The 12,802-nt window shown below is 58.1% G+C and overlaps 3 protein-coding genes across 10 annotated transcripts; 2 read left to right on the top strand and 1 right to left on the bottom strand.

The window, feature by feature from the left end:
* The first annotated feature begins 169 nt into the window (after positions 1-169).
* On the top strand, positions 170-5,199 carry PBX2 (PBX homeobox 2). 3 transcript variants are annotated; one of them, XM_040988425.1, is made up of 9 exons: positions 170-675; positions 1,555-1,628; positions 1,832-2,079; positions 2,198-2,388; positions 2,477-2,612; positions 2,737-2,890; positions 3,199-3,287; positions 3,383-3,469; positions 3,602-5,199. In XM_040988425.1, the coding sequence occupies exons 1-9, from the start codon at positions 455-457 to the stop codon at positions 3,692-3,694; spliced, it is 1,293 nt and encodes a 430-aa protein (XP_040844359.1). In that variant the 5' UTR covers positions 170-454; the 3' UTR covers positions 3,695-5,199. The 3 variants fall into 3 exon arrangements, with proteins under 3 accessions (XP_040844359.1, XP_040844360.1, XP_040844358.1); XM_040988424.1 differs by having other exon boundaries at positions 439-675; positions 3,199-3,311; XM_040988426.1 differs by lacking the exons at positions 2,737-2,890; positions 3,199-3,287 and having other exon boundaries at positions 403-675.
* Positions 5,200-5,260: 61 nt separating this feature from the next.
* Positions 5,261-8,408, top strand: AGER (advanced glycosylation end-product specific receptor). Of its 6 annotated transcripts, none has more exons than XM_040988420.1 (11): positions 5,261-5,727; positions 5,871-5,977; positions 6,129-6,279; positions 6,434-6,498; positions 6,606-6,693; positions 6,794-6,976; positions 7,076-7,203; positions 7,362-7,500; positions 7,755-7,781; positions 7,904-8,030; positions 8,152-8,408. In XM_040988420.1, the coding sequence occupies exons 1-11, from the start codon at positions 5,676-5,678 to the stop codon at positions 8,246-8,248; spliced, it is 1,164 nt and encodes a 387-aa protein (XP_040844354.1). In that variant the 5' UTR covers positions 5,261-5,675; the 3' UTR covers positions 8,249-8,408. The 6 variants fall into 6 exon arrangements, with proteins under 6 accessions (XP_040844354.1, XP_040844352.1, XP_040844350.1 ...); XM_040988418.1 differs by having other exon boundaries at positions 6,087-6,279; XM_040988416.1 differs by having other exon boundaries at positions 6,087-6,279; positions 6,434-6,516; positions 6,549-6,693.
* Positions 8,409-8,542: 134 nt separating this feature from the next.
* Positions 8,543-10,886, bottom strand: RNF5 (ring finger protein 5). The gene is made up of 6 exons (XM_040988423.1): positions 10,533-10,886; positions 9,719-9,737; positions 9,508-9,620; positions 9,372-9,426; positions 9,180-9,297; positions 8,543-9,099 (listed from the first exon to the last, which is right to left on the bottom strand). Exons 1-6 carry the CDS (start codon positions 10,670-10,672, stop codon positions 9,002-9,004), a joined length of 543 nt encoding a protein of 180 aa, XP_040844357.1. The 5' UTR covers positions 10,673-10,886; the 3' UTR covers positions 8,543-9,001.
* Between the last annotated feature and the right edge of the window lie 1,916 nt (positions 10,887-12,802).

The raw sequence follows: 12,802 nt of genomic DNA, 5'->3' as shown, positions 1-12,802 counted from the left end.
TGCTCCCGGTGGCCCAGCCGCCTCCCCTCCTCCACTCGGTCTCAGTTCCTCCGTTTCTGTGCGTCTCTCTCCGCCCCCTGCTCCTCCCCGTTCCTCCTCTCTTCTCCCCTCCTCTTCCTCCCTAGTTCCCCTCCCCCAGCCTCCCTCCCTCGCTCCCCCCCTTCTCCCTCCTCCCTCCTCCCTCTCTCGCACACACACCCCCGCTTGGGCCTCCTCTCTCTCTCTCCGGCTCCATTTTCTCCGCCGCCGGGGGCCGGGGTCTCCTGTGGGGGGCCCGGCCGGTACCCCAGGTCTCCCTTTAGTGCCGGGGTGAACCCCGGGGGAGCTGGGAGCGGGGGAGACGGGAGGGGGTAGGGGCGGAGGGAGCAGCGGCCCCAGCGAGTTTGGGGGGGGAAGTAGCCAGGCGGGGGGAGGGGCGGAGCAGGGAGGGGGCCTCAGGGCCCCCCCCCCAGCTATGGACGAGCGGCTGCTGGGGCCGCCCCCTCCGGGCGGGGGCCGCGGGGGCCTGGGATTGGTGGGTGGGGAGCCTGGGGGCCCAGGCGAGCCTCCCGGCGGCGGAGACCCCGGTGGGGGCAGCGGGGGGGTCCCGGGAGGCCGAGGGAAGCAAGACATCGGGGACATTCTGCAGCAGATAATGACCATCACCGACCAGAGCCTGGACGAGGCCCAGGCCAAGTGAGTGCCCCCACCCCGGGACCCCACACAGACCCGGCAAGACCCCGTTCACACGTTCTGAGTCTTGGGGAGCCCCCGCCCACCCCAGTCTAGGGTCTTCTCCAGGAACCTCCAGCCCTCTTCTCCCCTTGTGCTTGGAAGCCCCAGAAAAGTGATCCTGCTCAGATCCTGCTCCTCTTAGCCCCAGAGACCTCCACAGAGGGAACCCCCAAGTTCCCTCCTAACCTTTTGGTGACCCCTACCCACCCCTGGAATGGTCCCCTGTCCAGTGCCCCCTTCTGGTTCGCTGACTTAGGAAACTGTCCTTAGGCTGTGCTGCCTTCTGTCCTAACTCTCCACCCAGCCCACCCCCATTCCCTCCAGACCCGGGGCCTTCCACATCCCTCCCAGGAGCTACCCGCCCCATGCTGCCAAAGTCCTCACTCCCCCTAACCCTGCTCAGACACTGGGTGCCCAGCTCCCACCTGCCCAACCCCTAGGAGCACTCCTCTCTTAGCTCCACACCCCCAGCCCCTCTCAGCCACTGCAAACTTTGGCTTTTCTCCATCCACCCCAGCCTGCCTCTCATCTGAAATCTGCAGTCACCCTGTTCCTCCAGGCACCCCATTTCTTTCCTAGATCACCTCCCATTGCCCTCAGCCCACCCTTGCACCTCCTGCCGGCCGCCTGCATCTTCCTGAGCAGAGTAGCTTCCTTCCTGGGGGGAGTTCATCTTTCCCCAGAGCCGCCCCTACTCCATTCCAGCCCCAATCTTGCTTCCTCCCAGCCTGCAGTAGCCCCTGACTCCTCATCCCCAGGCTCGCCCCTTGGCCTTCCTAGTAAGACACTCCAGCTTTGTTTCTCTAGCTCCTCACCTCTCTCTCCCCTGCTCCTACCAAGGAAACACGCCCTAAACTGCCACCGAATGAAACCTGCTCTCTTTAGCGTCCTGTGTGAAATCAAGGAGAAAACCGGTATGTGAGTCCCCCTCTGATGGTGCACCTCTGGAGGCAAGACCCTGTTCAGTGCAGAATAGAGTCTGACAATGTGGGGTCCTGAGCCAAGTGGGGAGTTGGGAGGTTGCCAAGAGACCCTAGGGAGGCACCGAAGTCTCCAGGAGGACTGAGTGTTGGGCATGAGGTCCCCAGGTCGTTAAGCCCACTCACCTGCATGCTAGGCCTCAGCATCCGAAGCTCCCAAGAGGAGGAGCCGGTGGATCCACAGCTGATGCGCTTGGACAACATGCTTCTGGCAGAGGGTGTGGCTGGGCCCGAGAAAGGGGGGGGCTCAGCAGCAGCCGCTGCAGCCGCTGCAGCCTCTGGGGGCGGCGTGTCACCTGACAACTCCATCGAACACTCGGACTATCGCAGCAAACTAGCCCAGATCCGCCACATCTACCACTCAGAGCTGGAGAAGTATGAGCAGGTGAGCCAAGAGGGCTGGGGTAGTGGGCAGAAGTGGTCCTGGAAGCTGGGATTGCAGGGGGTAGGGAGGACCCCAAGGCCAGAAGACTCCCCCTCACCTGCCAGACACCTTCCGACAGGCATGCAATGAGTTCACGACCCATGTCATGAACCTGCTGAGGGAGCAGAGCCGCACACGGCCCGTGGCGCCCAAGGAGATGGAGCGCATGGTGAGCATCATCCACCGCAAGTTCAGTGCCATCCAGATGCAGCTGAAGCAGAGCACCTGTGAGGCCGTCATGATCCTGCGTTCCCGCTTCCTGGATGCCAGGTGGGCCCTGCCCCGAGCTGCGTGGAACCGAGTGCTGCGTGGACGCCCATGCCGGCACACTGAGGTCCTCACCATTCTTCTCGTGCAGACGGAAACGCCGTAACTTCAGCAAACAGGCCACGGAGGTCCTCAATGAGTATTTCTACTCACACCTGAGTAACCCGTATCCCAGCGAAGAGGCCAAGGAGGAGCTCGCGAAGAAGTGTGGCATCACTGTCTCTCAGGTCTTGCAGGGTGTGGAGGCAGGAGTTCTGAAGCAAAAACCTCTCTTGTCCTCCTTGTGGGGAACCTCATGGAAACAGGTTTCCACTTTATCTCCCCCATTCCTTTCTGTCCAACACCACACAGGTCTCCAACTGGTTTGGCAACAAGCGGATTCGTTATAAGAAAAATATTGGAAAGTTCCAAGAGGAAGCGAACATCTATGCAGTCAAGACTGCTGTGTCTGTCACCCAGGGAGGCCACAGCCGCACCAGCTCCCCAACACCCCCTTCTTCTGCAGGTAGGAGCTGGCTGTCACCCTGGCTGGGGTGCACGCTTCCTGCTTTTGTTCCCACTTTTATCTGGGCAGGATTATAACAGAGATCTTTGTGCTTGAGTGGGAGCAAGCTGAGAAGAAGCGGAGATGTCTGGGGACAGAGGTCAAGCCATGTCCTAGCAGAGGCTCAGAACTAGCCTGTTCTTTGGGAGTGTTGACATGTTGCTTTGTGGATAATTTGTGTCCAGTGGTGCGTTCCCACAGAGAGCTTTTTGGAAACAAAGTTGTGATTCATCTGTTTTCTTCCCTGATTTCCCCTCTGCTACCCCAAGGCTCTGGCGGCTCCTTCAATCTCTCAGGATCTGGAGACATGTTTCTGGGGATGCCCGGGCTCAATGGAGATTCCTACACTGCTTCCCAGGTCAGCTGGCCAGTCTTCTCTGGAGCATGACTTTCCCAGGATCCACTTTGACTGCAGCTTCTCTTCACTGTCCTGCCTTCCTCTACTTCCGGCAGGTGGAATCACTCCGACACTCTATGGGGCCTGGGGGCTACGGGGACAACCTCGGGGGAGGCCAGATGTATAGTCCTCGGGAGATGAGGGTGAGTGGGTCCTGGAGCACCCCCGCCCCCCACAAACAACCCTCACCAGGGGGTGGGGTGGGAGAGCCTTCTGCCTAGAAGTGTGGTCCTCACATGGGGCATCCCATGACCCTGTTCCAACTGTCTTTCCAGGCCAATGGCGGCTGGCAGGAGGCTGTGACCCCATCCTCAGTGACGTCCCCAACAGAGGGACCAGGGAGTGTCCACTCTGACACCTCCAACTGATCTCGCCCCTCAGGGTCACGGGGGTAGGGGCTGTCACAAGGCAACTCTTGAAGACGACTTGGGCATCCAGAGGACGAACCCCAAACACAGGAGAAGCACAAGACGGAGAAGGGCAGACGGGCTCGGGCCCTCCCATCTAGACGCTCCGTGCTGGGGCTGCTGACTACGTGGCAGGGAGAATGGGGCCCTGAGGGGAAAGTGGGGTCTGTCTCCCCATTTTTCCTTTTTCTCTCCCCCTCTCCTACACAGAAACCTATTCTTCAGACTTCTTGGCTCCTCCCTCCTCTCCTCTCATATACCCACATTGAACTATTCTGTTTTCTCTGGACACCCCCACCCCTCCCACACACACACATACACACTTTCCCTTCCCCACCCTACTTATATGCTCTGGAATCTGTGGAGACGCCAGCCCTGCCCAACCAGAGATGCCAAAAATGGGGACACGCCTGGACAGAGGACATGGGCCACGCCCCCCGTGCATCCCCGCCCCTCCAGACGGCTTTATTACCTCATACGCAGCTCATCTTAAACCAATAGAATCGCTCGGTGGACGAGAGTGTCTGACTCAGATATCTACCTCGGAGGGAGTTTCTGCTACTTTAGGAAATTGTTGACTGGGCTTTGGGGTTGAACATTTTTTTTCTTCACAGAAAGTAAAAGAAGCCCTGGGATCCATTTGTAATTTTGGGGGGTTTGATTTTTTTTTGGCTTGTTGGTGTTGTTGGTTCTTAATTTTTAACTTAGTTTGAGGGAATTAGTTTTTTATATATAAATATATATAAAATATATATTTCTTTTTTTTTAATGTCTTGCTTCCTCCCATGTTAGGGAAGTCCAAGGGGTCTTGGCAAGAGAAAGGGGAACAGGTGGAACTGGTGAAGGTGCCTCCAGGCCTGTTCATCAGGAAGGCGTTTGCTGGGTACCAAGCCGTTCCCCAGGTCACCATGGTGCTGGCCCTGCCGGCTGCCATAGAGCCTCTTCCCATCACCCCTGGGGGAGGTCTGGATTTCAAGACATTTGAAAATGCCACCTTCCCCTCAGACACGGCTTTGGAATTTTTTTTTAACTGTTTGCAAACTGGAGGGGAACAAATGGGGAAGGGGCTATTGCCAAATATGCTAAGTATGGGTTGGGGTGCTTACATGTATCTCCCTCAGTTTCCCCCAGAAATGTATCCTTTTTTCTCACACCAAAACCCAGGGGGTGGGGAGAGGAGAGAGGTTGCAAAAAGCCAGGTATGGGGGAAGTGGAGTCTACACTATCCCGTCCTTGCCCTGGACCCTACCACGTGATCCCCTCAAGCATCCTCAGGATTTTACAGAACTGACAGTGGGGAACCTTCCCGGCAAAGAACCGGGCAGGACTGTGGGACAGGCTGAGGGTGTGATGGGTTGGGGGGGGCGGGAAGCACGGGCTGGGGCAGTTCTCTCCTCACTTGTAAACTTGTAGTTTCACAGAAAAAAACACGCAGTTTTAAATAAAGAAATTTCTTTTTTCCCTGGGTTTAGTTGAGAATTTTCTTTTACAAAAGCATGAAAAACCCCAGAAAAAGAAAAAAAAATTTCTCTCACCCAAATAACTTTGTTCCTAATCCCCTAATCTTGCCCTCGTTAACAGAACCCCAAGTCCATCCTGGGAACAACAACCAGCCTGCCCCCTGGTGGGGCTCTAGTTGGCCACAAGGCAGATTGATGCAATATGGTGGTGGGGGTTTCTAAGAGGAGACCCTGGTAGGTGCCTGCCCTACCCCCCAGGGAAGTGCCTGTGCCCAGAGGCTGGCAGTGCCTGGGGGTGGGGTGACCATTCTTTCTCTTGGTACCTGAAGGACTCTTGTCTAAGAGGCATGAATTCCTAGCATTCCCTGTGACAGCACTACATGGGGAAATGGGGGCAGGGGAGAAGGAGCAAGCCCCACCTAGGGGGGTGGCCTTGACAGTGAAAGCCACAGTCACAGTCTGGAGCCTGGGGAGGCAGCAGGATGGCAGCAGGGGCAGCAGCTGGAGCCTGGGTGCTGGTGCTGAGTCTATGGGGTGAGCCCCTCTCCCTGTCCCACCAACCCTCTCCCTGCCTCCCCACAATCTTCCCAGTACTTGCCTGGTGCCTGGGCATTGCCCAAGCTGCCATGTTCTAATTGCATTAGTCCCCCACAGTTTCCTATGGTGTTGTCTCCCAGGGGTGGTGGTAGGTGGTCAGAACATCACAGCCCGCATTGGGGAGCCGCTGGTGCTGAAATGTAAGGGGGCCCTTAAGAAGCCGCCCCAGCAGCTGGAATGGAAACTGGTAAGTAGGGCTTGGCTTGGCAGAGGGCAGTGGTGGCTTACCTGCCTTGCCAGGCCTTTCCCAGAGAACCTGGCCCTCCTTACACCCGTCTTCTGCTCTCTACCTCCAGAACACAGGCCGGACGGAAGCCTGGAAAGTCCTGTCTCCCCAGGGAGGCTCATGGGACAGCGTGGCTCGCATCCTCCCGAACGGCTCCCTCCTCCTGCCGTCTGTGGGGATCCAGGATGAGGGCACTTTCCGGTGCCGGACAACCAACAGGAACGGAAAGGAGACCAAGTCCAACTACCGAGTCCGCGTCTACCGTAAGGGTCCCAGAGCCTTGGTTCTTCAGCCTCAGCTCTTGGCCCTGTGGTTTGTGAGGAGCTCCGACTTGGCACTGCCCCATTCTCACCCGCCGGCAGGGCACATGAGAACCCTCAAAGCTACAGCCTCTGAGGGGACTTTTCCTTCCCGCAGAGATTCCTGGGAAGCCAGAAATCATGGATCCTGCCTCTGAACTCAGAGCCGGCATCCCCAGTAAGGTACAAGAAGGGCACAGAGTGTCCCGTGAGGGAGAGGGGAACTTAGCTAGCGCAGGAGTGGCCGTACATGTCTCTTTCAGAGAATGACATGGACATTACCTCCCCAGGTAGGGACATGTGTGTCCGAGGGGGGCTATCCTGCAGGGACTCTCAGCTGGCACATGGATGGGAAACCCCTGATACCTGACGGGAAAGGTGAGTCCTGTGGTGCTGGCCTCCCACCTGCCTCTTCCTCTCCCTCCCTCTTTCTCAATGCTGCCCCAGGGATATCTTTCTGGTCTTCCCCCTTCCACAGAAGTATCTGTGAAGGAGGAAACCAGGAGGCACCCGGACACAGGGCTCTTCACACTGCAGTCAGAATTGCTGGTGACTCCAGCCGGGGGGCCAGGGCCGCACCCCACCTTCTCCTGTAGCTTCAGCCCTAGTTTGCCCCGCCGCCGGGCCATGCACACAGCTCCCATCCAGCCCAGTGTCTTGGGTGAGCCAGTCTGAAGTATGGTGTTCTGGGGGGTGGGGTGGGAGACGACAAGCCCACAGCCACTGGAGCACTTGTACTTCGTGCCCCTACCCATCCCAGAGCCTGGGCCCCTGGAGGTCCACTTGCTGGTGGAGCCAGAAGGTGGGACAGTAACTCCTGGGGGGACTGTGACGCTGACCTGCAAAGCCCCTGCCCACTCCCCTCCTCAGATCCACTGGATGAAGGATGTGAGTGATCTGCCGAGGCTGGGTGGCAGAGAACCGGGAAGTGGGTGCTGGGCTCCTGGAGGGCAGGGCAGGCAAGGAGTCCATGAGGGAAGACGGGGCATTTGGTGAGTGTGAGCCACAGCTTAGTGACAAGTCTCTTACCACCCCTGCTCTGCTAGGGCATGCGCCTGGCCCTGCCGCCCAGCCCTGTGCTGCTGCTCCCTGAGGTGGGGCCTCAGGATGAGGGCATCTACAGCTGCGTGGTCACCCAGCCTAACCACGGGCCCAGGGAAAGCCCCCCAGTCAGCATCAGCCTCGGTGAGACCCAGCCCCTCCTTCAGCCGTGTCCCAGGGAGCCTGTGGCTGGGAAGGACAGCACAGAGTGCAGCTCCCTGCCCCATTCTAACATGATCCCCTGGGGCCACCCCAGCCCTCCCACACCCAGACCGCCTATGCCCCACCCAGATAGCACTGAGAGCAGCCCAGCCTCTCCCTTTGGAATGAAAGACTCCACTGGGACTCCCACCCAACACAAGTCTTCCATTCTCACTCATTCCAACTTTGTTTTCCAGAAACAGGAGAGGAAGAGCTGACCCCAGGTGAGGCGCTGGAGAATCAGCAAGAAGCAGGTGGCCTCCACCAGTGGGACTGGAGCATGGCTCACAGGCAGGGAGTCGTGAGCAGTGAAGACTCTGCCCTGATTGTCCCCATCTCCCTACAGGCCCTGTGGGAGGGTCAGGGCTGGGAACGCTGGCTCTGGCCCTGGGCATCCTGGGAGGCCTGAGCGTAGCCGCCCTGCTGGTTGGCATCATCCTGTGGCGAAGGCGCCAACGCCAAGGAGAGGAGAGGTTAGTGGGGGAAGGCAGACCCCTGGGACCTGGGCCTTCCACGCAGCAAGTGAGGCAGGTGAAGTGGCCAGGTGGAGTGTTGGGAAGCAAGTGCAGAATTCTTCCCTCTCCTCTTCCTCAGGAAAGTCCCAGAAAACCAGGAGGACGAGGAGGAGCGCACGGAGCTGAACCAGTCGGAGGAACCTGAGGCAACCGAAGGCGGTGTGGGAGGGTCCTGAGGGACAGGGCCGGCCCCCCAGTTCCTCAGCCCCCTGCCCTATGCCCTGCACCGGTGCTGACATTAGACCAGTTCTTCCCAGTACAATTCCCTCCCACTTCCTCACCACAGCCTCCTTTCCCGCGTAAACAGTGACTAGTAAAGAAACAAACACACATTGGCCCATATGTGTTTGTGTTTGTGTGAGATGTCACCCCTAACACCCTCAGGGAGAGGGTGACACTCCTCCACACCAAACATCTACTCCAGTGGGGTGAAAGAGGGGGAAGAAAAAAAAGGACAGAATCGGGCAGAGTTCCCGTTGATCCACTTCACTTTTTTATTGAATGTGTATTAAAGGAGGTAGTGAGGGGGGAGGAAGCATGTGGAGTCAGAACTCATATTAGACATTGGAGGGAGAATTAAATTAAACCCACAGGAGCAGGGGATTGCCCAAGGGAGCCTTGTCCACCTTCAACATCAAATCAAGAAATCTGGGCGGGGGGAGAGATCAAAGGACTAAGAGGGGGAACACTCTGTAGTCTGCCTTCCTGCCCCAGGGGTCAGGCATTGATGGGCCTCCTCCAGCATGTAGCTCAGAGCAGCCCAGGTTTCCCATCCCACACCCGTGTCACCCCCGCCCCCACCAGCCAGGGCTGGCCTCAACGACAGAAATGGAGGGCTCACAGAGGGGTCCAGGAGGAAGGAAGGGTCGACAGAGACCCCCAATACTGATTCTCCTCTGGCTGGAGGTGGGCATGAAGGAGGATCCAGCTCAAATACTGAGCAACCAGAAAAAGAAAAAGATGGCGAGAAACAGGAAGAGGGAGTCCTGCCAGCTGGAGGCCGGGTGCCCCTGGCCCAAATCCACACCTGTGGGAGAAATGAACGCTGAGGGGGCTGCTCCCCACTCCCAGGGGGCTCCCTAGCAGGGGCAGAGGGAGGAAGCTTACCTGCACCCCGGCGGAAAGGGTCGTGGGTGTTGAAGACAGTGGTGAAAAAGCCAAAGGGAAAAGCACCAACACCGAATGAGAAGTGGAAGCCCCCGGTGTCCCCAAATGGCTGGAACCCCTGCAGAGCAAGAGTAAGTCAGAGGGCTAGGGGCCACATCCCAGCAAGGAGGGGCTGTGGCCACCCAGACTCACCCCTCTGCTCTCTGGGGCTGGTCGCTGGCCCTGGGGACGAGGTGGTGTTTTCAACCTGAGCAAGGTATGAGAGACAGTCAGCGGGGCATCTCTCCCTCCTCTTCCTCACCCTCCTCCCAGCCCTTCACTCTCTCACCGGGGATCCTGGGGCTTCTGGCTTCCTCGCCCATACAGTGGGACAACGGACTCTCTGCTGATCCCAGCCTTACACACCGGGCACTCTTGCCGCTCTGGCCGGGTCTCCAGCCACTGCAGTAAGAACAGGAAGCAGTTTCCAGAGCTGGAGGGTCTCCAGCTTCTCAGATGCTCCCAAGCCCCTCCCCTCTTCATCTTCTCTGAATACGCACCTGGTGAAGGCAGGGCCAGCTGGATGAAAGGAGGCGAGAACAAAGCAAACAGGGGTTAAATGGGATGTGAAAAAAGAGGGGGAGATCCTAGACCTCACAGAAGCCCACCTCGAGCCTCCTCCTGGGCCTGACTTGGTTTCCTTGGATGTTTTCTACCTCCCCAACCATGACCGTTAGCCATCCTGCCTCTTCCTTCTCCCAACACATCCTCAACATACTCACCTCTCCTCGTTTCCCAACACATACACATGCTCTCATTCCCTCCTTTCCCTGCCTTTCAGTGTAACTTCCAATCCTCTTCATCCCCTCCCACCAGCTTTCCCCTGTCAACCCTAACTCCACAGCCCCAAGCCAAACTCCACGGGCTAACACTCCCGCCCTTACTCCTTGATCTCTCACTCAGCAAAGGCCCTTTGACCTCTCAAGCCTGTTCCTCCACAGCGCCCCAGTCCCCCTCCCCCAGCTGTCACCTGAATGTGATCACATAATCCCGGGGTCTCGTCCACCGGACTGATGCGCGCCTCCCTTACCCTCCGTCCACCTGGACAGCTAGGAACCCTGGGGTAAGGCGGCTCCCAATCACCTGCAGGAACGTGCAGCGGCCCGCACTCGCCGCCCGCTCCCTCCGAACACAGTCCACTCCCCAGTTCCAAGCCACCCCCTCCCCGCCACAGACGTGATCTTCCCACCCACACCTCCCAGGAAAGACTCACAGCTCCACTTCGGGTCTCCCCACGGGGGCACGCCCTCCGGCTACCTACAGGACTGCAGGGGTCCCCGCTCCCAGCCTCCCCCTGTCCTCACCCATTCTTACCAGTACAGGTGGCCGCACACACTGACCACGGCTTCCCGAGCAGTCTCCAGACATATGTTACATTCGAAGGTCGCGCCCGCCCCGCCTCGCTCGCGATTTGGCCCTTCGGGGCCCCCGTCCTCCTCCTCGGCGGCTGCCATGGCGGGTTCTAGATTCGCCCCCCGCGTACCCCTCAGATCCCCCAAACACACATACACACGCCCCAACAAACGAGAAACCGCCTCCTCCCCAATATCGTTGGGCCGGCTTCAAGCTTTTTAAATTTCTATTGGTTGGAATGCCTGCCAATTACACGTGGCTCAAAAGAAAAGATTGGCCCAAATGGTGTGGGCGGTAAAAGATTTGCTCGGCCCTGCCCTCGCACGGTGATCATTGGCTGATATAATCACAGTCAAGGGACAGCGAAAGGGAATTGGTAAGAACTCGCCCGGCAACGGAGAATGTTATTCGCCTGAGTAGCCGCCAGTCAAAGCCAAAGCTCAGAAACAATTGGCTCAGGTCCACACAGACCCCGCCCACCACAAGCCGCTATCTTCCCTTCACTTCCTCTTTCAGAGAATGTCCGGATTCCTATTGGACTTTGGAGCGTGTGGTTCCAGAGACGGTGATTGGCTGGAATTCGACGGAAAATGGTGGCGAGGTAAAAATGCGTCTGCGCAGCACGCGCGGGCAGGTTAACCAATCCTATGAGAGTTGACTCTCTTTGGTCCCACCCCGTTACGCCCATCTTGTCGCTATGGTTACTGCTCTGCCATTGGCGGGGTTTGCAGTTCAAAGACCTCGGCGGGGCTTCATCCGGGTCCTCTGACGGTGGTCTCTCTCTCTGCTGATTGGGCGGCTTCTTTGGCCCCTGATTGGCCGAGGTCGGGAACGACAGTGGAGGGCTCGGAAAGGAGGGCAAACACCAGGGTCGCAGGGTTCAAAATGGCTCCGGCCCCCTTGGGTGACGTAGAGAGCAGAACTTGGGTTCTCCAGTCCCTTGTAGTGAAGAAAGGAGCAGGACTGGGACTAGCCCGACGTCTGGAGGGTACGAGCGTGGAGCTGCGGTGCTGGTGTTAACCCCTGTCCCTCGGCAGGCTGACTCGGCCCGCCCCTCTCTAGGTGATTTCCAGGGCAGGACTCTTTTTAAGTTAAAGGCCCAAGTCGTCTTTAATGTGACATGGAATAGCACAGAGCTGCCCGCGACTTCCTTTCAGACCTCAGGAGAGTTAAAAGGCCTGGCTCCCGGCCTCTGAGAGATGCCGAAGGGGCAAAGCCCTCCTCCTCTCAGGTGGTCCGCGGCGGCATGGGGCTAAACCCTCCCCTTCCTTCTGGTAAAGGGGTCTTCTTCCTGGGCCGGAGCCTTGCCTACAGTCGGAAATCCTTACTGTGGCCCAAGGAACGGCATTAGGTAACAGCCATCCCACGACCCGTGTTCTCGATATCCCGATCCCCAGGGTGTGGAAACTGGCCAGGCAAAGGTGTGGCCCAGGGCGGGAGGCGGCTGGCTGCACACCAACGTGTTCTGATCCTAGCCTCCACGCGCCTCGGGATGCAGGGAGATGAGGAGTTGGGAAGTGTGCACAAGAGGTGCGGTTGCAGGAGCCTGGGAGAGGCTCAGCCAAGAAGATGTTGAGAGGAAGGGGTGGCGGGATGGTCCCGATCAAGGGGTGAGCGGTGAGGGCACTGGGACAGGTACACAGCTGTACCCCAGGTTGTCAGCACCCTTCCTCCAACTTGTTTTCTAGGAAACAGTCGTCATTCTTAATTAGCATGGGAAAAGATACATCCCGATTGGGAGTAGGGGGTAGGAATTGTCCCGGTTTGGATAGGAAGGAAAGAATTGGGAAAAGAAGATGCTGAGGTAAAAGCATGGACGAGAAATGTGCCAGGAGGCCAACGAGTGTGTGGGTGGTTGGGTGGAGGAGGACTGGACTGCTGGAAGATAGTGGAGGACAAAGGGCACCGTGGCCGGACTAGAGGGCTGGAGCGCCAAGTGGGGAAGACAGGGAGCCCTAGGCAGGAGAGAAGAAGTGAACTCGGTGCTTGGCATACAGTAGGTGCTTAACTCGTGTTCGAAATTGAATGGGGGATGGGACGAGTGTGTGCGGGAAGAATTGGAGGGAAGAAGCAGTCGATGCTGGAGACGAAGGAAAAGTGGCAGTGAAAGGATGGAGAACGAGAAAGCGCATATAGAGGGGGGCATACAGCACCCAGCCCGAGCTGTGCGTGAAGAAAAAGGGGCTGGAGGGGAGAAAAAGATGCAGCCAGACCCCATCCCGGCTCAGAGG

Source organism: Ochotona curzoniae, unplaced genomic scaffold (assembly GCF_017591425.1).
Source record: "Ochotona curzoniae isolate NIBS_2020 unplaced genomic scaffold, NIBS_Ocur_1.0 contig_4862, whole genome shotgun sequence".
In the NCBI taxonomy this organism is placed as follows: domain Eukaryota; kingdom Metazoa; phylum Chordata; class Mammalia; order Lagomorpha; family Ochotonidae; genus Ochotona; species Ochotona curzoniae.
The sequence above is the reverse complement of the archived record's forward strand: the minus strand, read 5'-3'. Positions and strand labels throughout refer to the sequence as shown.